The sequence below is a fragment of the Xyrauchen texanus genome, chromosome 41, assembly GCF_025860055.1.
Source record: "Xyrauchen texanus isolate HMW12.3.18 chromosome 41, RBS_HiC_50CHRs, whole genome shotgun sequence".
NCBI classification, from domain to species: domain Eukaryota; kingdom Metazoa; phylum Chordata; class Actinopteri; order Cypriniformes; family Catostomidae; genus Xyrauchen; species Xyrauchen texanus.
In genome coordinates, this window is record NC_068316.1 from 7,655,698 (window position 1) to 7,676,958 (window position 21,261).

At 36.5% G+C, this 21,261-nt stretch overlaps 1 protein-coding gene across 1 annotated transcript; it reads left to right on the top strand.

Moving 5' to 3' along the window:
• Positions 1 to 319: 319 nt before the first annotated feature.
• Positions 320 to 20,424, top strand: LOC127634108 (cyclic nucleotide-gated cation channel beta-3). Its single transcript, XM_052113515.1, has 18 exons — positions 320 to 427; positions 1,495 to 1,549; positions 1,916 to 2,057; positions 7,758 to 7,918; positions 8,198 to 8,560; positions 9,438 to 9,646; positions 10,055 to 10,105; positions 10,208 to 10,294; positions 10,429 to 10,493; positions 10,595 to 10,717; positions 10,905 to 11,046; positions 11,668 to 11,827; positions 13,654 to 13,751; positions 13,841 to 13,924; positions 14,229 to 14,347; positions 14,440 to 14,592; positions 19,854 to 20,010; positions 20,131 to 20,424. The coding sequence occupies exons 1-18, from the start codon at positions 320 to 322 to the stop codon at positions 20,155 to 20,157; spliced, it is 2,304 nt and encodes a 767-aa protein (XP_051969475.1). The 3' UTR covers positions 20,158 to 20,424.
• The last annotated feature ends 837 nt before the right edge of the window (positions 20,425 to 21,261 follow it).

Consider the following 21,261-nt stretch of genomic DNA (forward strand, 5'->3'; position numbering starts at 1 on the left):
TACTATGAATCAAAATACAGCCTATATATTTAAAGTTTGAATTGTCTGTTTTGTTTGACTGTACAAGCTTAATTTAACATTGAATAACAATAACATACAATTTATAATGCAATTTGTGGCTGTAAGTATGGTTTCAAACCCTATCTGTATACAGCAGACACCATGTGTGATGAGTTGTGGCCTCAGCGCACTTCCTTAGTATTAGTGGTCTAAAAGTGCTAATTGCATCAGGCAGTAATATTAGGAGGACTGGAGCTGTGGGCACACAAGAAGGATAAACTCAGTAAAGATCTCGTCAGATACTCACAGCAACAGAGCCATGTTCAGCAAGCTAAAGAAGCTCATTGGAGGTCCCACTCTGGGTCCCACCACAGCCTCTACCTCAGCCCCACCACCTGCACCAGCCTCGGCTCCTGCACCTGCCAAGGTAAAACAACAGGCTTGCAATGCACAGAGATACATTATGTTTCTTTACATTTACATTATTGCTATTATCCAAAACATCCTGCAAGGGAGCAACAGTGTTCTGTTTACATTATATTTAAAATTCAAATTCAGAGTCAAATTATTTGAATTCTAAAAATGTGTTGTCAATCATAATTGCTATTCCTATATTCCTATATCTGGTGTTTTAAAAAGGCTGCAAACACTATAGAAGTGCAAAGTGAATCATAATACATGTATATACGCATATTATTTTTAAAGGCTTTTTGAATCAATAGCTTTTCCTTCTAAGGTTTACAAATGCTACAGTTTTGTTGTTTATTTTACACTTTATAATTTATATAAAGTTGAGTTTATCTTTGTAAACATTTGATTGGATTTTGGCTGTGTATATATTTACATCTCGTAAAAATTTTAAATAAAAATATGGGTGTGTAATGCAGACTCAGGTTGGTTGGGATCCATCAGCGATTTATTAAGGTAAGCAATGTCAGTACAGGTGAAGGTAATTGGCAGGCAAACAGGAATGTACAGGTAGGCAGAATCGTGGTCAGACAGGTAAGGAATCAGGGCAGGCAGTAATTATCAATGGTAGAGGGACAGGCGTAAACTCAGTAAAGGCAGGCGGCAGACAGACTTAGACGGTATAATCAGATAAGGGTCAAAACACAGAGAATCAGGAATAAACAAGGATAAACGCTCAGAAATGCAGCCGAAGCAAAACAAGACTTCGCAATGAATGAACATGCAAACACTGTTTAAGTAGTGTGAAGTTAATGACAGTCAGCTGGAGCGTAATCACGCCAGGTATGTGGGTTTATGGGAATTGTAGTCTAATGGTCAGTACTCGGGTGAAACCGATCTCAGGTGGCCGGTTGAGGAGGCGCCTTCACCGGCGTTCGTAACAGGGTGCTTGATAATAATTTAGAATCAACAAATTTAGCTCAAAAATCTACAGTATTTATGAATAATGAATGATTTGAGAATTATAAGAATGCTTTTATAATAGCTAATCTAACCTGGAATAATGATTAACTTTGCAACCGGTAGGAGGAAAAGCCTGCTGACAAAGAAAATGGAGACAAGAAAGATGAAAAAGCCGCCGGTGAGTCATCCGTTATCATTGTAATTATCCTGTGAATTTTAGCATAATTCTTTCAGTAAGCACCTGTGCAAGATATTTTCCAGATGAGAGGCATTTTAAATAGATTTGTATTGTCTCTAACAGGTTTCTCTGCATTAACAATCATTGTAAGTTCAACAGCACATATGACTAGTCATTAAGCAGCTTCAGGGGTCACTGCTCCATCTGTGCACTGACTCTTGACTCAGCAAGGACAGTGTTTATAAAAACCATGCAGGAAAACAATCATTGTAAGTGATTGTTACACTTACAATGCGACCCCAGCACCAGCCCCCAAACCAGAGGAGAAGCCTGCAGCCCCAGCTAATGGTTCTATTTTCTCCATAGCCCCAGCCCCGGCTCCAGCCCCAGCTCCAGCTCCAACTCCAGCTCCAACTCCAGCTCCAGCCCCGGCTGCGACCCCAGCACCGGCCCCCAAACCAGAGGAGAAGCCTGCAGCCCCAGCTAATGGCCAGCCACCTGCTGAAGGGTAAAACAGATCTTATAGAAAGTATTATGTGTCTCGGTCAACCTGGTTACCATACCTATTATTTTTTTTTATGTGCCTCGTTCCTAGTTAAATAAACAATGACTTTTATCACCCTTTTACACAAATCGTAAAATGGCAGATTATCATTTCATAAATACTTACTTTTCACCCTGTCCCCCACACAATAATATCTAATGATAAGTAAACACTTTATCTATAGTGCATGACGTGTAAGGCGATACTTTTTAACATTTGCATACATAACCAATAGGGCTGGGTATTGATACAGATTTCCCAATTCCATTCCGATTCACAAACCCTCGTTTCGATTCTGATTTCGATTCTATTCGATTCAATATCGATCTCCCCCAGCTAATGCTGTTAATTATACAGGGGACCGTCTAACAAGGTACAATATGAAAATATAAATGTTTCTAATGATATTTTATTAGTCATTCATTAATCATTTTGGTCAAATTTTTGTTTTATAAAAATGAACAAATCAATGTATGTAATCAATAAAAATGATATTATATTTCATATATTATATTTTGTTACATGTTTATTGTTTAATTGCACAATTTGAACTATTAACATGTATTTAAGTTGATTTGTTGAACACTTACAAAAAAACAGTACTGTCTCTTTAAGGAAACACATTATAACACCCAATGAGAGAGACTCTAATGACCTTATCTCACTTGTGCTATGCCTGATTAGAATTAAATGTTGTTGTTTTTTTGTTGTTGTTTTGGGTCAACAAAAGACTCTAGAGAAGAGAAAGGGTAGTAAAAGAGACATTATTTATAGACAAATCAGTTGCGTGGATCTCTTCTTTGGACACACATACACAGAACCACTTTTACTCTCAACACTCAGTTAAAGCATCTCGCTGCTGAATACTCCACCGCTATAATACACAATTCATTGACTGGTGAGTGAAATCGAAACATTTACCAGCCAGTTGCTAAATATACACATTAAGTCACATAGCGCGAAATCTGGTTGCAAATGCGAGTGATCATTTTAGTGGAGGGTTGCACATAAAGTAAAAGATCGATCTTGTGATTCAAGAATTGATATTGAGATCGTTCAAATGAAGACTGTGCTGCATCGAGTAATTTATATATTTACCTAACCCTAATAACTACATTTGCAAACTTGTTCAAGTGCGTTCAAATTGCGCAGTAGCTTACCATGCAAAAACAATAAGTTTCAAGAAGCACCACAATATAACGTAGTTGTAGCAACTGCATTTTTCATCTGATATCTGCTTTTATAATACAATCAGTTAGGTTTAGTTTTAATGTTTAGGGTAGAGAGGTCAGTTTTGTTGATTTAAAACTTGATAGAGTTTTGGAAAACATATAAATGTCTATTAGCGCCACACAGTGGCCTTAGAACTGAACCAATAAATTGTAGGGACAACGGTATATCATTTTGCAAAAATGTTGCCACAGTCATGTAATTTATATGGGATCAGGTTGGTCTCGATGGACAAGTTAAAATCACACATTTAATTTAAGAGTTTAGGTCATTGGTTTTAACATTTTCAAAAATGTTGTCATGTTCAAATCAACATGAAACGGTTTTCACAACCCAACAGGTGTATTTAATGCAGGGCCATTGTAAGAAGGGAAAACCAAAATGTTGTCCTGGCACCATGGTGTCACACAAACGTACTGTATGGAATAGCTTACTAATTGGGCCAGAGGAAGAGGGGACCAGACAATTAAAATGTTGTCCCGGGCTTAAAGAATTTTATCGACAACCCTGCTGTAATGTGACTATACATTACATCAGCAATATACAATTGACAATATAATGATTTTATCCAACAGGAATTGATTGGATTGCGAGAAGTGGTCTTTAAATGACAAAGCCAAGCATTTTTTTTCATTTGGAATAATGTGCATTAATGAATCCTTCACAGTAAGACCAGGAACTTGTAATAAGGAAGTATAAATAGGGTCCATGTTGACTTTATATTATTGCTTGTTAGTGCTGAGAAGCATTTGAGTCTAGATAAACCACAAGGACCCGTCTTTTATGTACAGTGTATTATTAATAAGGCAACTTAATGAACTAGTCTCATTGTTTTTGAAGGGACACGCAGTTGTCCACAGTGTAGCATGTGAGTATTACAGTGTGTAAACATAAGATCCATGACTGTCTAACAGAGAGCTGGAAGATTATGAGGCAAGGAGCTGAGAGGAGATTACAAGATTTGCAGTGTGTTTGACCTAAGACGATTTCTGGACTGGAGCTACTTAATTTTAAGGAAAGAAACAAATATTACAAAGAAAGGGAAATGTAAAACTGACATCCAATCAGTGAGCAACCCACAGTGGTTTTTATAATGGATATTATCATCAAAGTTATTCACATTCAGTATCATCTCTAGTGGACTGTGTTTTATTTTGTTTGTGTGTGTGTGTATGTCTTTCTGTCTGTTTGAAAGATGTAGTACAATAATGCAGCATGTAAGTTTCATTTGCATCGACACTCATGATGTTGTAATGTGGCAGTACCACCAGCAGAGGTCAGCACATATCAACCAAATTTGGATCAACAATTTTACCTCAGATAGCAGCTTGGCTCATGTACAGTACACACATTGTATGAAAAGCTCCTATAAATAACAGAAAATCCGCTTATTTTGAGATGGTGACTCGCAAATCAACACAATACAAGGTGTACTCAGTCATTGTTTTCCTCATTACAAATGTTTACTCAATGAAATCAACAATCATTTTAAAATATATGTATAAAATCGATCTCTCACATGAGATGAAGACTCCATTATAGTAACCTCATAAAAGTTGTTTTATTCTGCATGGACAGGTTCTGTCTGTCTGTCTATCATCTGTCTGTATTTTCTTTCTTTTTGGAGGAGGTACAGGGATTTACAGGGGATTAAAAAATCTCACTTCATGTCAAAAATGTTGCTGACCCCTGCTGAAAAGTCCAGATAAAACCAGCTTAAGATGGTTGGCTGGGTTTAGCTGGTCACCCAGCCTAGCCAGGCTGGTAAATTAGCAGGTTTCAGAGTGGGTCTGAACACTTTTTAGCTGGTCAGGCTGGGAGACCAGCTAAGACCACCCTGACGAGCTAAGACCACCCTGACCAGCTAAGAACAGCCTGACCAACTAAGACCACCCTGACCATCTTTGATCAGATTGACCAGCTTAGACCAGCTAAGGCCAGCTAAAACCAGGTAACCAGCAGGGCAGCATTTAATTATTATTTCAATGGCTTTGCAATGTAAACATTATGGAGTATGTACATACAATAATATGGTAGCCTCCCATCCATGTTTTTATAGGCATAAAATGTAACACTCAATGTTATACAATATCAATAACAGTGTCAATCCAAATTTCCCCAGTGGATAAGCCAAATTACACCTTCCTCATCACTGGGGCCAGGCCATCTAGTTCATTCTTACCCTATGGAAAAACTGAAAACTACAGACATCTTGTGGGGCTTCCTATCCAAGCATTTGAGGAGGCACAGTCTTTAATCCTCATTGGTGCTGACCACCCATAATAACTACTCCCATCAATTCAGTGAGGTTGGGACAACCTGGAGGACCTGCAGCTGTTAAGACCAAGCTGGGATGGACTCTACAAGGTTTGACAAGGTTTACTGAGCAGTTAATCTGTCAACAGCAGTGCGTATTGACATCGACCATTCCTCAAGTGTCAGATCTCTTCAAAAATGTTGAGAAACTATGGCTATTGATGTACTCCCATTCAGGAATGAGAAACATGTCATCAGGTCTAGATAAGACCAAGTGGCACTTATTATGCATTGATGTGGATGGAACCTAACCCTATGCTACACCACTCCCCTGCCCAGGCGGAAAGATATGCTTCACTTCCAAACTTCAAAGGAAATGGTGATGCCCAGCCTGAGAAATACTGAAAGGTGCCTTGCTAAAGATCCAGAGCGAGCACAAGCATACAATGCTGAAATTCAGAAGTTAGCTCAGGCTGGAATTGTCAAGAGTCTTAGTCCACAAGAGATGACACAAGATGGAGAATCATGGTACATCCCACACCACATGGTGACACACAACAATAAAAACCACATTGTATTCAACTGCTCTTACAAATACCAGGGTCTGAATCTCAACGAGAGGCTGCTGCCTGGACCTACTCTTTGACCTTCACTCCTATGAGTGTTGTTAAGGTTTTGAGAACATACCATTGCCATTAGTGGGGACATTAATGGCATGTTTCACCAGATCCATTTGCTCCCTGAAGATCCTTCCCTTTTGAGATTTGTATGGTGAGATATAGAAAGACACCTATGCCCTGCAACACCATGTCATCACTCATAGTCTGGATAAAGAGGATGATGTAAGGTACTCTATATAGAGATGCTTCTATGTAGACAATTGTTTGCAAAGCCTCTCTTCACCAGAGCCAGAAATCTGGTAGACAAGTTAAGACAGACCATCCGGTGGGTTTGAGCTCCGCTAGTGGGACTGTAGTGTGCCAAGTGTCATCAGTCATCTGCCCAAAGAAGCTTGTTCAGAAACTCGGAACTCTGGCTTGCTCAAGACGATGTAGATATCCCTGAATCAGTCTATGGGCTGAATCGCAATTCCCTTTGCACTTGCATTTCCGATGCCCTACACAGACAACTGTCAATCAGTGTTGGGGTGGGTTTATACTGTGGGGTGGGTTTTTAGTTGGAATTGATGACAGTCACAATCGACCGCATTTTAGAGTACCTTGCTGTTGTTGAGTTTGGAATGGCATACTATCATTACTCAATGAACCATATATATATATTATTTATTATTATTATTATTATTATTATTATTATTATTATTATACTATGTAGAAAATAAATGGTGAAATATCCTGGGTAACTATTTTGAAAATCAATGATCTGATTTTTTTTTTTATTACAAGACAAAGTACTCAGCAGTTGAGGCTCAGGGTTGCTGACCAGAAGGTTGGGGGTTCAAGATGCCACTGTTGGGCCCTTGAGCAAGGCCCTTAAGCCTATCTGCTCCAGGGGTGCCATATCATGGCTGACCCTGCACTCTGACCCCAGCTTAGCTGGGATATGTGAAATAAGTTTTACTGTATATATGCAAAAAACTGCGTGTATAATGTGTGAGTAAAATAAAGGATTCTATTCTATAATATTAATTATATACTGTAGTATATATGGCGAGAACATATGGCAAGATCTGACATCTGATAAGTTGATTAATCGTTGATTAATATTTTATTATATTGTAATACAAATAATAGATTTTCAAAATAGTTACCGTAGATATTATTCATTATGCATGCAACATGTCATATGCTGCAGTTGAATTAAGGTGATTGAATTATTATTGATGTACAAACTCTTATAATTGTTTCTCTGACTTTTTCTTTTTGACCATGTAAAGCCGCCATCACTAGTAAACACTGTAACTTTCACACAACATGTGCAAGATTACCTGAAAGGGACTGTTTACATGTGCATCTGCCAATAGTACCACAAAAACTTTACAGGTCAATCAAAACACAATTCTGTAGCGAAAATCAAAAATAAGTGCTTTAACAAAAATGCCCCTACTGAAAGCAAAACTAAATATTTTCAAGTGCCATTTTAGTCTGTGAAAATAATACCAATGATAGTTTCTAATGTTTTAATTCCTTCTTTTCATGATTGTCTTTTAAATAATTATAGTGAGGAGGCCCCTCCACCTCCACCCCGGCCCATCGTGATAAACAAGTTTTCAGATGCTCTGCTCACTGATATTGTTAAACGCTTGCGGGAACGGACTGAACTGTATAAAGAAAAGGTCATTGACCCCTATGCATCCTCTCCAGAGCGCAGTCCACCAGTCAGTGAGTACTCTGCAAAATGACTTTATATAACCTTGTAGCCCATCAAAAGAGATGCCATACGAATATGACAAGTAGTGTAATAAAAGCATAGTGAATTCTGTTTAACATTCCAAATATATTTACTATTGATGATTTATTAATTAATGATATAATACATTTTTAACAAATGTTAAAAAATTTTTTACAGCATATACATTGTTAGTACACATTAATTAAACAAAAGTTCATGACCTTGCTCTGCTCATCTTCAGGTATTAACAGATATTGTGGTTGATCTAGCACCTGTCTTTAGAAAACAAGACTACCCGAGGATAGTGGAGGAGAGGAAACGTAAGGAAGAGGAGGAGATTAAAAGAAAAGAGGAAGAGCAGAGGAAAAAGAAAGAGGAACAGGAAAGGAAAAAGAAAGAGGATGAGGAAAAGAAAAAGAAAGAGGAGGAAGAGAAGAAGAAAAAAGAGGAAGAGGCTCAGAAAGCAGGGGAGAAGCCAGGGGAAATGAAAGATGAGAAGAAGAAAGATGAGCCACCCAAAGAGTCTGGGAACATATTTGCAAAATATGCATGCACCTGTGTTGATTACCTGCTGAAGCCCATAGAGGACAGAATGGACAAAAGGCTTGGCAACTCCATCGACCCGTTCACAGGTTAGACTTTTACCAGAATCGAAATGCACTGTACATTGAGTTCCAAAAGTCTGAGACCAGTTGTGAAAATACTTCTGTTTTGCATTTTTGTCATTTAATACACAATGTTGCATTATAAAGTATATTATCTGCGCACAAATTTTAGTGAAAAGTTGATTTAAAAAATCTGAAGAGAATTTTAGAATTTCTTAAAGGGATAGTTCACCCAAAAATTTTAATTCTCTTATCATTTACTCGCCCTCATGCCATCCCCGATGTGCATGACTTTCTTTCTTCTGCAGATAACAAGCAAAGGTTTTTAGAAGAATATCTCAGCTCTCTGAATTTTTGGCAATACACTTATTTTTTTGCATATCGCCACCTACTGAGCAAGGAGGAGAATTTATAGTTAAAAAGGACTAAACTATTGTTCTGTTTCTCACCCACACTGATCATATTGCATCTGAAGATATGGATTAATCCACTGGGGTTGTATGGATTACTTTCATGCTGCCTCTATGGGGTTCTTTGACCTTCAAAGCTCTGGCCACCAGCATTGTATTGCATTGTATGGATATACAGAGATGAAATATTCTTCTAAAAATCTTTGTTTGTATTCTGCAGAAGAAAGAAAGTCATACTCATCTGGGTTGGCATGAGTGTGAGTAAATTATGAGAGAATTTAAATTTTTGGGTTTACAGTCCCTTTAAAACAAAATCCTAAAACTTTGTTTATTTCCAGGTTTAAAAAAACACATACTATAGGTCCCACTATTCTTAATATATTGTAGGCAAAAGACAGAGTGTTGCAACCATACATTTTCAGATTTACTAATAAACATCCACTATGTCTATCTAAAGCCTTCTTTTTCTGCTCTTGTCATGTGATTTTCACTAGACCGCAGGTATATAGCTTGGCTAAGCTTTGTGACCATTGCCTTCAACTATAACCTATGGTTCATACCAGTCCGTATGGCCTTTCCATATCATAACCCACAGTACAATTCAATGTGGTTTACCTTGGACATCATCGCCGACACCATCTATATCCTCGACATAATCATTTTCCAGGCACGACTACAGTTCTGTAGGGGGGGAGACATCATAGTAAGAAAACGCCCTCTATAATCCCTCTAAAACAATATTGATACTATTTCTTTCTTTTTCTTTCTTTTTCACACTACCTTATAGACAAATATGTTGAGGTATATGTATGAAAATCACACAGCAATTGTTTTATTTAAAGAAATGTTCCAGGTTCCATACAACTTTACATTTATCGCCTGCGTCTGTGACACTATGTAATGCAAGGCTTTTGACATTGGCATTAGAACCTACTGCTAAAAAGAACATTCAGAAAACTTTACAGCTCGAATAACACCAATTTTTGTATGGAAGAATTAATATAAGTGCTTGAAAAATATACAATCTGCGCATTTCTGCTACATTTCTGTTGTAAAAGCAGTGTCATATTATGGATAATGGAACTATTTCTAATTTGATCATTTCTCTCAGTATGACAGAGTTGTAATTAAGAAGAAATATCGGGAGTCTGCGAGATTTCAGGTATCTCAATCAGATATTTTAGCTGCTTTTTCATCTTCAAAATAACAATCCATCCCCATAAGAAGACATTATGCATCCATTAAGTATTTCCTATCATTTCAGAGTGATGTACTATCCGTCCTGCCTCTGGATCTGTTATATATCCCATTTGGATTCCGGTCTGTCTTCAGGGTAAATCGTTTAATGAAGGTAATGAGCATTGCAACTCCGGAAGGCTTTTGTTTTTACAGGAGCAGTGATTGGTTATGATCTCATTATCCTTGTGAATATGCAATAACCATTTGCATATAAATGTTTTGTTCATATTTTCTTTTTTTCTGAAGTTTGAGGGCTTTTTTGAGTTCAGTGATCGTCTTGAAGGTATCATGACTAAAGCCTATATCTGGAGGTATGTAACAAGTTCTTTCCTAGTTAAGAATTGATCTGTCGCTACAATCATTTGCCATTACAATCTGAGATAAACGTTTTCTCAATTGCTCTTTTTTTAAGAGTAATTCGTACCATTGGATACCTGCTATTCATCCTACATCTCAACGCCTGTATTTACTATGTGGCGTCGGACTACCAGGGCATAGGCCAGACCAAATGGGTCTACAGCGGCCATGGCAACGCGTATGTACAGTACTTCAATCCACCCTTCGATTAGAATACAGATTTGAGTACACAAATGGCTTTTTACCAGATTGTTTTTTTTGTGTTTGTTTGTTTCTGGACAATGAAGTGTTATTATGATTTCCTTTAAAATTGCAAAATGTAGATTTTAGTAATAGCAGATTCTTGGGTTTTCATATTCTCGTAGCTACCTGAGCTGTTTCTTCTATGCGGAGAAATCCCTGCTGATGATCGCAGAACTTCCTTTTCCTGAGAGCATATTTGGTCAGATTTTTCAGATGACCAACTATTTTTTTGGTGCCCTATTTTTGTCCATCATTCTTGGCCAGGTAGACATTTTGTCTCCAAAGCTTTTGTCTCTAAAGCTTTTACTCCTGAAGCGCTTCATTTTTAAAAAACTATTTTTATTTTGTGCTAAATATTACGTTTTGCAGCTTTTTTCTTTGCTTTTGTGTTTGACTCTCTTTCTTGGCATTGGCTTTGCTCACTTGTATGAGGTCTGAAGTTGTGATGTTGTAATATGTATTTTTATAATTGTCAGATATATTTATTCCTTTTTTCTTTCTCTCAATCTATTGTTCACAGGTACTTACGTTGTTACTATTTTGCTGTACGGACCCTGATCAACATTGGTGGCCTACCTGAGCCTCACACAGTCTTTGAGATCACGTTTCAGTTAACAAACTTTTTCATTGGTGTCTTTGTCTTCTCAAGTTTGATTGGACAGGTACACAATGTGATGTAAATATGAAAAAGCTCCTCTTTAACCCCTAGTAGCCAATCTCATGATAGTTCCTATCTCATGATAGATCCTATCATCTCTACAAGAATCCTGTTTATTTATTGTTATGGGACTCCAGTATGTAGGAGCAAGGCTCAAATTTAGGAAAATAGGGTGTAAAGCAAGTTTATTTTATCAGAAACATTAGCATTAAACTTTTATGTTGCAGATGAGAGATGTCATTGGAGCAGCAACTGCAGGCCAGACCTACTTCCGGGCATCTATGGATGCTTGTGTGGCATACATGGTGACCAACCGCATCCCCAGGCTGGTGCAAAGCAGAGTGCGCACCTGGTACAACTATACCTGGGATTCCCAGGGCATGCTGGGTAAATCTAGTTTTATAATTAATCTTTTTACTAGAAAAAAAGTAAAGCGTCTACAAAAGGGGTTGTTCACATCAAAAACGTAGCACGTCCTTTGCGTTTATGTACTGCATTTTTTAGATGACTAGTCAGTTTTTAAAAGTGTGTCTCAAGAAACCTGCGTTCTGTTAAAGGCCGTTAAAGGAATAGTTCACCCAAACATTTAAATTATCTAATTATTTACCCACCCTCATGCCATTCCAGATGTGTATGACTTTTTCTTTCTTCAGCAGAACATAAATGAAGATTCTTAGAAGAATATCTCAGCTCTTTTGGTCCATACAATGCAAATGAATGGGTGCCTACATTTCGAAGCTCCAAAAATCACTTAAGTCAGCATATAAGTGATCCATATGACTCCAGTGGTTAAATCAATGTCTCTTGAAGCGATATTATTGGTGTGGGTGAGAAAAAGTTCAATATTTAAGTCAAAAAATGTGCCCAGCCAATCTCCACTTTAACTTTGACACTTCACTTCTTCTTCTTTTGTTTTTGGTGATTCAGATTCTTCATGCATATGCCCAATACTGGGTAGGTAGAAGTATTTCTAGCAAAAATACCACTGGAGTCATATGTGCTATTTGAAGCGTCACAACTTTGGCACCCATCCAATTACATTGTGAGGTCCTACAGAGCTTAAATATTCTTCTAAAAATCTTTATTTGTGTTCTGCAGAAGAAAGTAAATCACATACATCTGGGATGGCATGAGGGTGAGTAAATGATGAGATAATTTTCATTTTTGGGTGAACTATCTCTTTAACAAGAACGTGTTTTAGTGCACTCGCACTGTTTATTTTCTCTGTTTTTTCAACATCACCTGCAGGTGCGTTGCGTTTCTTAGAAGCCATGTCAAGTCAAAGAGCTTCAAATAAAAATAAAATAAATTGCATCTCAAGATATCTGCAAACATGAGGCTTGATAGTGCTTATACTTACAGGGTCACCATGACCACCATGTCTTTTGACAGTGCCTCACTTGAGTGGGTAGATGACATGAAGTGATGGCTCTAAGTTAGTTATGTTTATATCATTAACTTCTTAAAGTTGTTATGACAGCCAAAATCTTCAGCCAACAAACTCAAACTAACACTTAAACTGGCTGTTGTTCTCCAGAAAACAATCCAAATCTTGGAAAATCTTGGATATAAATTTTTTCCAAGTGTGTCTATCTGCGTCTCACAAGACAGCAAGAAACACCCACTACACTACACTCCCACTCCAAGTAACGCCACCTTGGATCATAAAGCAATTTTATTGTCTAAAATATTTTTTTAAATCCTACGCAGTCTCTGTATGATTCATATTGTGTCAATGTTGTAACTGTGACAAAGAATAAATTTTAAATCATGTCACATATCATAATATTATACAGAAGATATAAATGGTGAAATTATACATTTCTCACAAGCTTACCAGTTAGCCTATTAGCTTAGCATACCACTAGCTGCTTCTTCTCTTCATTTTCTTCACATTTCTCCTCACTGTCACCACCTAGTGATATGGCTGTACTTTTAAGTTGTTGTATGTTTAATAATTTTACAAACTTTTATTCTTTGTGGTTAGGGGTAGTGATAGGTGTAGGGTTGCTGCAGAACAACTGTTCCAAGACTCATGCCTTTTGCAGGTTATTTGAAGGGGCGTAACTTGTAGTGGGCGTGTCTTGTAGTAGTCTTGCAGGATGCTGACAGACCCTTCTCTTTCTTTTTTTTTGGCTCAATTAACGTGTTATGTCTGAACGGCCCCTAAAGATGTAATTCACATTGCAGAATTGATTTTTCCACTTCCTTAGATGAGTCTGAGCTACTGGAACAGATGCCTTTAGTCATGAGAACGGCTATCGCTGTGGACATCAACCTTGCCACCTTCCAAAAGATTGACCTTTTCAAGGTGAGATTGATTCACTCTGAGGGAAAGATACATGTAATGATCAGTATATGATCAGTTGTGTGCTAATGTTCTGTGCTGATTTCCCACAGGGCTGTGACAACCAGATGCTTGTGGACATGTTACTGAGACTAAAGTCCATTGTGTACTTGCCAGGAGACTTTGTGTGTAAAAAAGTGAGTCTTAGGTTTTAAGAATCATCAATCAATTTGGCTGATTTTCCTCCACTATCTGGGGTTTAAAACACTAGGCTATATATTGCAATTTTTCTTTTGCACAGTTTATATCTGTCTACAACACAAATTTTAACCATGTAAGTATGATCTGTTAGATCAGAAGATTTTAAAGATCACGTGAAGCAAACTAAGTCAAGTGTATCCAAATGTTTGACTGGTAGCGTACGGTATATTGCCCTTTTTCTGAAAACACATCTCACAAAGGAATGAGGAAAAGCATAAAGTTTTATCTCTCCATTTACAGGGTGACATTGGCAAAGAAATGTACATCATTAAAGCAGGAGAGGTGCAAGTCATCGGTGGGCCAGACAATAAGATTGTGTTTGTGACACTAAAGGCAGGCTGTGTGTTCGGAGAGATCAGGTAAGCTATCAAAATAAGAATCTACTCCATAGCCACAAACATGACCAGTATGATGTATGAACTGACATTTCGGTATACATATTTGTCACCAGTCTGCTTCAGTCTTCTGCCAATGGAGGAAACAGAAGAACGGCTAATGTAGCAGCACATGGATTCGCTAACCTATTTGTACTGGACAAGAAAGATCTGAATGACATCCTGGTCCACTACCCAGAGTCCCAGAAAGTACTGGCCAGAAAGGGACGGTGAGTGATGTCACATTAGCTCTTGAACCTCATAACAGATGCACATGCACCTACACTAATTCAGAGATTCGTTTTAATGGAACGATTCGATTTTTATGAACCGGTTCAAGAACTGATTCATTTGAATCATCTCTCAGTAGTGTTCCCAGAAGCCCTTGTGCATAGTTTCACAGTATGTCTACTCTTTAAAGCTCAATAAACTCAAATGCAATGTCACTAGCAGAGTTGGAGTCTTAAACTTGAATCTCGAAACCTCTCACCGGCATTATTTGGACATTATCTGTGTCTTAGCTTATATTTACTGTAGTATGTTTCTAATGTACTAATGTTGCTAATTACCTCAACCACAGGTTGGCAGAATAAATATTGTAATAAGTTCAACATTTTCTCTATTCAAGTTCATTACAATAGAACTTGAATAGAGTGTTTCTTGGACTAACAGGTCTTGGACTGGATCAGGATGTCAGGGGTGTCTAGTCTTGATCTGATCTTGATATTGGATAGTTTGGTTTAATTCTGATAACCTACACTGTCCAAGAATTGCTATCAACAGTAGGGCTGGGTAAAAATATTGAATATCCGATTCGTCGCAATCTTCGTTTGAAAGATCTCGATATTGATTTTTAAATCTCAAGATCGATCTTTCACTTTATAGGCGGTGGGCTGGACCTCGAAATTATGAATTTAATACTTACCTCACAGCTGTGTAAGTCTTTTTTTGATGAGGTCATGTAATAAAATCGTATAAGTACTACAGACATTGTTTCCATCTTTGTTGTTTGCACATTTGATGCAAAATGTCCTTACAAACTCTTACTTTTTTAAACCGGCAAATAAGCAGGAGTACTAATCATAACGTTAGAAAACCTCCCGTTTCCTTGACAATCAATGTAAATAATGAACACAGATGACCAGGAAGCTGCGTTCTCGAAATTACAATTTTTCTGTAAATCATTAAAAATGTAAATTTTGTTCTGTAGTTCAGTAATAATGAGGTAAAAATTAGGTGTTTTATCCATTTAGCCTCAAATGTAAAAAGCCCTGTAACCCCCCTTTCCCAGACAAGTTGGGCAAAGATTGTTCAATGTACAAATTTATGGGTGAACCTGCAAACCACAGAGAGTACAGTAGCTGAAAAAGCCGTATTGGCATTTAACTTAAATTCCGAAGACGTCCAAGATGTGCCGGCTAATGTTGGATTTCACAGAGAATGCTACATGCTCTTCACCAACAAAGAACACATAAGAAGAGCACGTAATAAGATAGAAAATGCAGCTAACAACAGTGAAGTTTTGTATCAAATGTATAATTTTTATATAAAACGTTTCATTTATATACGTTAACCCCTTACTAGTCAGCCCCAATTTCGGCAAGTGATGCATTCATGACATCCCCAAAATAAAAAGGTTGCTGCTCAGAAGTCATTCTGAATATACACATAACCAACATATATTTAGAAAGCCAACCCTTGAGAGTTTACATTTCAAGACTCAAAATTAACCAGACTGTTATTAATATTGAGATATATAAGCTCAAACATAGAAACAAAAACAACAAATATTAAGAATATATTTATAAAATGTATAAAAATATTATGTGAATTTAGGATTGCAACTTATAACCACAACTAAAACATGGGGATTTTTTAAAGACAATCATCCCAAGCACATCCTATTCAATATTCTATAATAAAATCAATTAATCGAATATTCGAAAATCGTGACTCATCCCTAATTAATATAGTATTTCAGTGCAAGTGGATGACATGACAAGTAGCAAAAGGCAGTGCAATATGTGTGTAAGTGGGGTCAAATGTTCATAGCAAATTTAAAAATAAAAAAATAAACCAATGTAGCAGCATCATAGTGTAAACTACCAGTGTATTTGTGCAAGAGTCAATCAGCTGCCCTTAGGTTATTGGAGGGTGGGGGTGGAAGGAAGAGGCTCTCTATGATTCCCCTATAGAAAGTTAAGAGGATGGATTTGTGGGAGATGAGCCTTCCTCAACTGTGGGAGGAAGTGCAGAGGTTTTTGGACTTTCTTGGCCAGGTTCTGTTGGTGGTGTCGATAGATCAAGATGGGTCATCTGTGATGTGGATACTAAGCAACTCCGTGATCTTGACCTGCTCCGTTCATGGTGCTGTTGATGTGATGATTGTCAACGATCACCTCTGTAGTCATTTGGGTGTGGAGAGATATGATGTTGTCCTGTCCGTGTCTGTGTGTTAGATAAACAACTGAATTATATTCAGATAAATAAACACAGAAAGCACACATTACTAGATAATTTTAAATCACATTTTACATCTTAACATTTGAATTAAGATGCTAACCATCTTAAATGAGCTTGACAAGACTACTGCAGTTCTAACCACAAATAATTGTGTTAAATAGCTCAAAAACAGCCATCTTTAAATAAAATATGTGTGGGAGGGAACTGCACTTGCAAAAAGCATAAGCTACCATGCACAGAATTGTGTCATTGTATAAACTGTGACAATCAACCATAAATGGCTTATATGACTCCATGACTACCACTATAAAGTTGATTTGAAATAATTTCTTTGTTTTGCTTTGCACTCTTTTTAGCTGATAATTAGTCTAGCTTACTTGTAGCCTAGGTAGCTTGCTATAAACCAATCCAACCTTGACATACCTGTCAAATTATTTCCTACTGTCTTCCCATTTAAATATTTACCCGTAATTATCCCGTACTTTGCTTAGTTCATTGTGTATGTACCGAATGATTTGGATTAGCCTAAGCAACATACCGTTAGACCTAGCTTTACTGATTGATGTCGTTCTCATCAACGACAACGCATATATTCACGATGAAGTATAGCTTGCAGTCTTAAATAAAACTTATATGAAAAGCATTAAGATATAGGGGTGTATAATCATTGTAAAACAAATCTTACCTTGACGTTGTCTTGCCGAGACACACCGGTCTCTCCAGGTTGGGTTTTTTTTTTTATTTGTATTTTTTTTATTAATGCTTAACACAATACACAAATAATAACAGATAACAGAATACAAAAACAACACCAAAAAAAAATAAAAAAAATAAAATAAAAAATAACAATGTGGGAATGATATAAATTAAACATATTGATACATTATAAGAATGACATGACACTGAAAAAAGGAAAAGAATTACAAACAGATAATGTTTTTAAGGCTTTTTTGTTCTCAGACAACTTAATTGAAAATAGATATTTTTCAAGTTCTTTAACAAATATAAGAAAGAGAGGTTTGGCATTTAGATATTTAGATTTATGAATATGGAATTTTGCTAGTAATAAGATCATATTAATTACGTAAAAATGACCCTTTTTAGATTTATCATAATCAACAAAGCCTAGGACCACATCCTTCCAATACAACACACATTCATTATAGATTTCAGACCTAATAAATCCTAAAACATCTTGCCAAAACATTTTCGTAAATGGACAATACCAAAAAAGATGAACTACGGTTTCGTCAGAGTTGCCACAGAAAGAGCAACTGGAGGAAATATCCTTTTTGAACTTTTTTAGATAGTGATTTGCAGGGTAGCTTTTATGAATTATTTTAAAAGAAATCTCTTTTACTTTATTGGTTAAGAAAAAGAGATGTGGAAGCATCCATACTTTTTTCCAACAGATATTACCAACTAAATTACTCCAATAAGCGGTCACAGGCGGTAAAGTAACAATGTCTTGCTGAAATAGTGAACGGACTGATCTATTATTGTTTTTATTGGGAGAAGCAAAGCACAATTTGCCAACAGGAGTATTGACCAAACTCAGACAGACTGGAAGAAGAGAATGAGTTCCTCTCAATAAAGCAAGAGCACCTGATGGGATTGAACCCATAACTATTGAAAATTCTTTGGGAGAAACAGGAAATTGAAAATGATTTAGAAATTCCTTATATGAAAACAACAGCCCTTGAGAATTGATTAATTGACTGACTAACAAGATATCTTTATCTAACCAATTCTGAAAAAATATAGATTTATTCTTGTGTAAAATATTACAGTTATTCCAAATAAAATATTTATGAGGTGAAAAGTTGTGCTTAAATATCAATGACCAAGCCAAAAGCTCTCCAGGTTGGGTTGTAGACTCATTTGGCTTCAGACTGACGCGAGTCACGCGACGCCGGTTCAACGAATAACGTGATTGGCCAAATCAATTCAACAAAGTAACAACACAAGCGTTGATTGGATCTCACTCCGCCAACGCTTGTGATCAGCTAGCTAAATTAAATCTATTTTTATACTTTAATGTGCAACAATTGGCGTTGGAAACAATCGGTAATCTTTTTGTGAATTATTCATACAGACAAATAAAAAAAATTAGCCAGACAGCTGCTGGGTAACTATCAAATCGAAAACTAAACGAGATAGACGGACTCGGCCCACCGCCTATTATGTGGCAACCTTCTATAATGCAACTAAATCACTCGCAAGTGCAACCAAATCTCACGCTATGCGACTAAACATGTCTGTGATTACCCACTGGCTTGTAAATGTTCGGATTTCACTCACCAGTGATTGAGTAGTATAGTGGAGAAGACATTACTAGTACAAAGGTCCTTTCACCGCGTGTGTCCAAAGAAGAGATCCACGGATCCATTTGTCATTGAATAATGTCTCTTTTAATATCATTTCTGTTCGTTATAATCACTTGTTGGTTAAAAACAGCAAAGAATTAAACATTTAATTCGAATCACACATTTTTTGTGCACAAACTTTGCACAACTTCTCTCGTTATAGCTATGCGCTTACTGGCTGACACCGCTAGTCTTAAAGAGACAGAACCGATTAAGCACGTGTTCTACATGTCAATGTAAATATTGTAAATAGTACAAATTATGCAAGTAAACAATAAAAATGTAACAAACATACATGTAACATAATATGCAATTTCAAGACATTATTTGATGGAGTAGATTGAATTTGAATATTTTTCAAAAGCTTAAATGTGACCTTTTTGATGAGAAACTAAATATAAAATATAATTTGTCAAATGAATTGTTTCGAATTGTACCTAGAAGGGTTGCCTAGAAGGTTCCTTTATAATTAAGAGCATTAGCTGAGAAAAACTGTATTTGATATGTAAGCAAAATGGACATTGTATCAGAAATCTGCCCATATGAATTGAATCGGAATCAAATCGGAAGCTTGTAAATCGGAATCAAATCGGTAAATCTATGTCAATACCCAGTCCTACGCAACAGTGAAATCTTAAATACTGACAAACACATTTTCATAGGAAACTGATGAAAGCCAAGGGTCCAGCTGCAGCCAAAGTCGAAGAAGAAAAGAAGAAAGGCTTGGCTTTATTTGGAAACAAACCTCCTACTCCGAAACTTTTACGTGCCTTTGGAGGAGGGGTTTTCAGCAAACAAGGCATTATGGACAGACTTAAGGTAAGTTCTCATTCAAATAAGAGTTTACCAATCTGTATAACCAGATAACATTATGCACAATAACGTCCCAAATTTTGTCCCAAAGTTAATTTTTTTTTTCTTTTACATTTTCTTTCCTAGAATGCTGCTTCCGCAGAACGCCAATAATGTCATCAACTGTTTTATTAAATACTCTTAGTATATTGTTCTCTTTTTAAATCTTCTACTCTCAGTATAATGGTTCACTACTACTTATATTTAGAAGATTTCAGCCTTCATGTATATTTTCACAGTAACTGAGCTCCATCTTTCAAAACAAAAAAAAATATTTCCTTGCCAACCAAAGTACTTGCCAATCAGTAATTATTATCAAATGTGTTCCAGAACTCTGAATCAGACCGATACATGCATAACCTACACTAGCAGTCAAAAGTTTGTAAAAACATATTACATTTTTTATGATTACTATTTTAACATGTTATATAGATAGTAAAGTCATTAAAACTAAGAAAGAACACTATCGTGTTTACTAGCATGTCTAACCCATTATTTAGAAAAAATGAACAACAATTTTTGTTTTGTAAACAAATGTATGCAAGTTCTATTTGTTTACAAATCTAATTTAGATTAAAACAAATTTAAGATCAAGAAACATAAATTCAGACGAGTGTGTTAAGCTTTTTTACTGGTAGTGCATTTGATTGAAATGTGTACTTATTTATAATATATATATATAAATATATATATATTTCTCTGTACAAATGTTGTAGATATTTTGTACTAAAACCTAAATAAAGACTTATTTTGTAATTACTTATTTTAAGTGGAGAGGTTTTATTATTTATGAAACAAATTCGCTTGAATTCGACACACCTAACCATGTAGTATTTAGATACTTGCGACTACAGAGGCCTTGTGCAATACGCTCTCAGTTAGTCGAGGATTGGCGGTTTAGTGAATATGCCGTAGGATCTCAGTTAATCTCTTTAGCCTGGCAGGGACATTGAGAGATTTAATTAACTTAGTGATCTTTCTAAATGTGAACACAAATATACAGTGAAAACAGAGCAGGAATAGAATGGCTGTCGAGAATATCCCATGACTGCCTCTAAACTGACTGCACTATTAAAATGCTATCTGGCACTCTTTGAACACTGAGGAATCTGTTATTAGCCAAGACAAACCCAAAATCTTCCATATCAATGAAACATCACTGTCAGAGTTCATATAGTTTTGAATTTAGCTTTTATTTCTATTTTATTTTCAATTTGT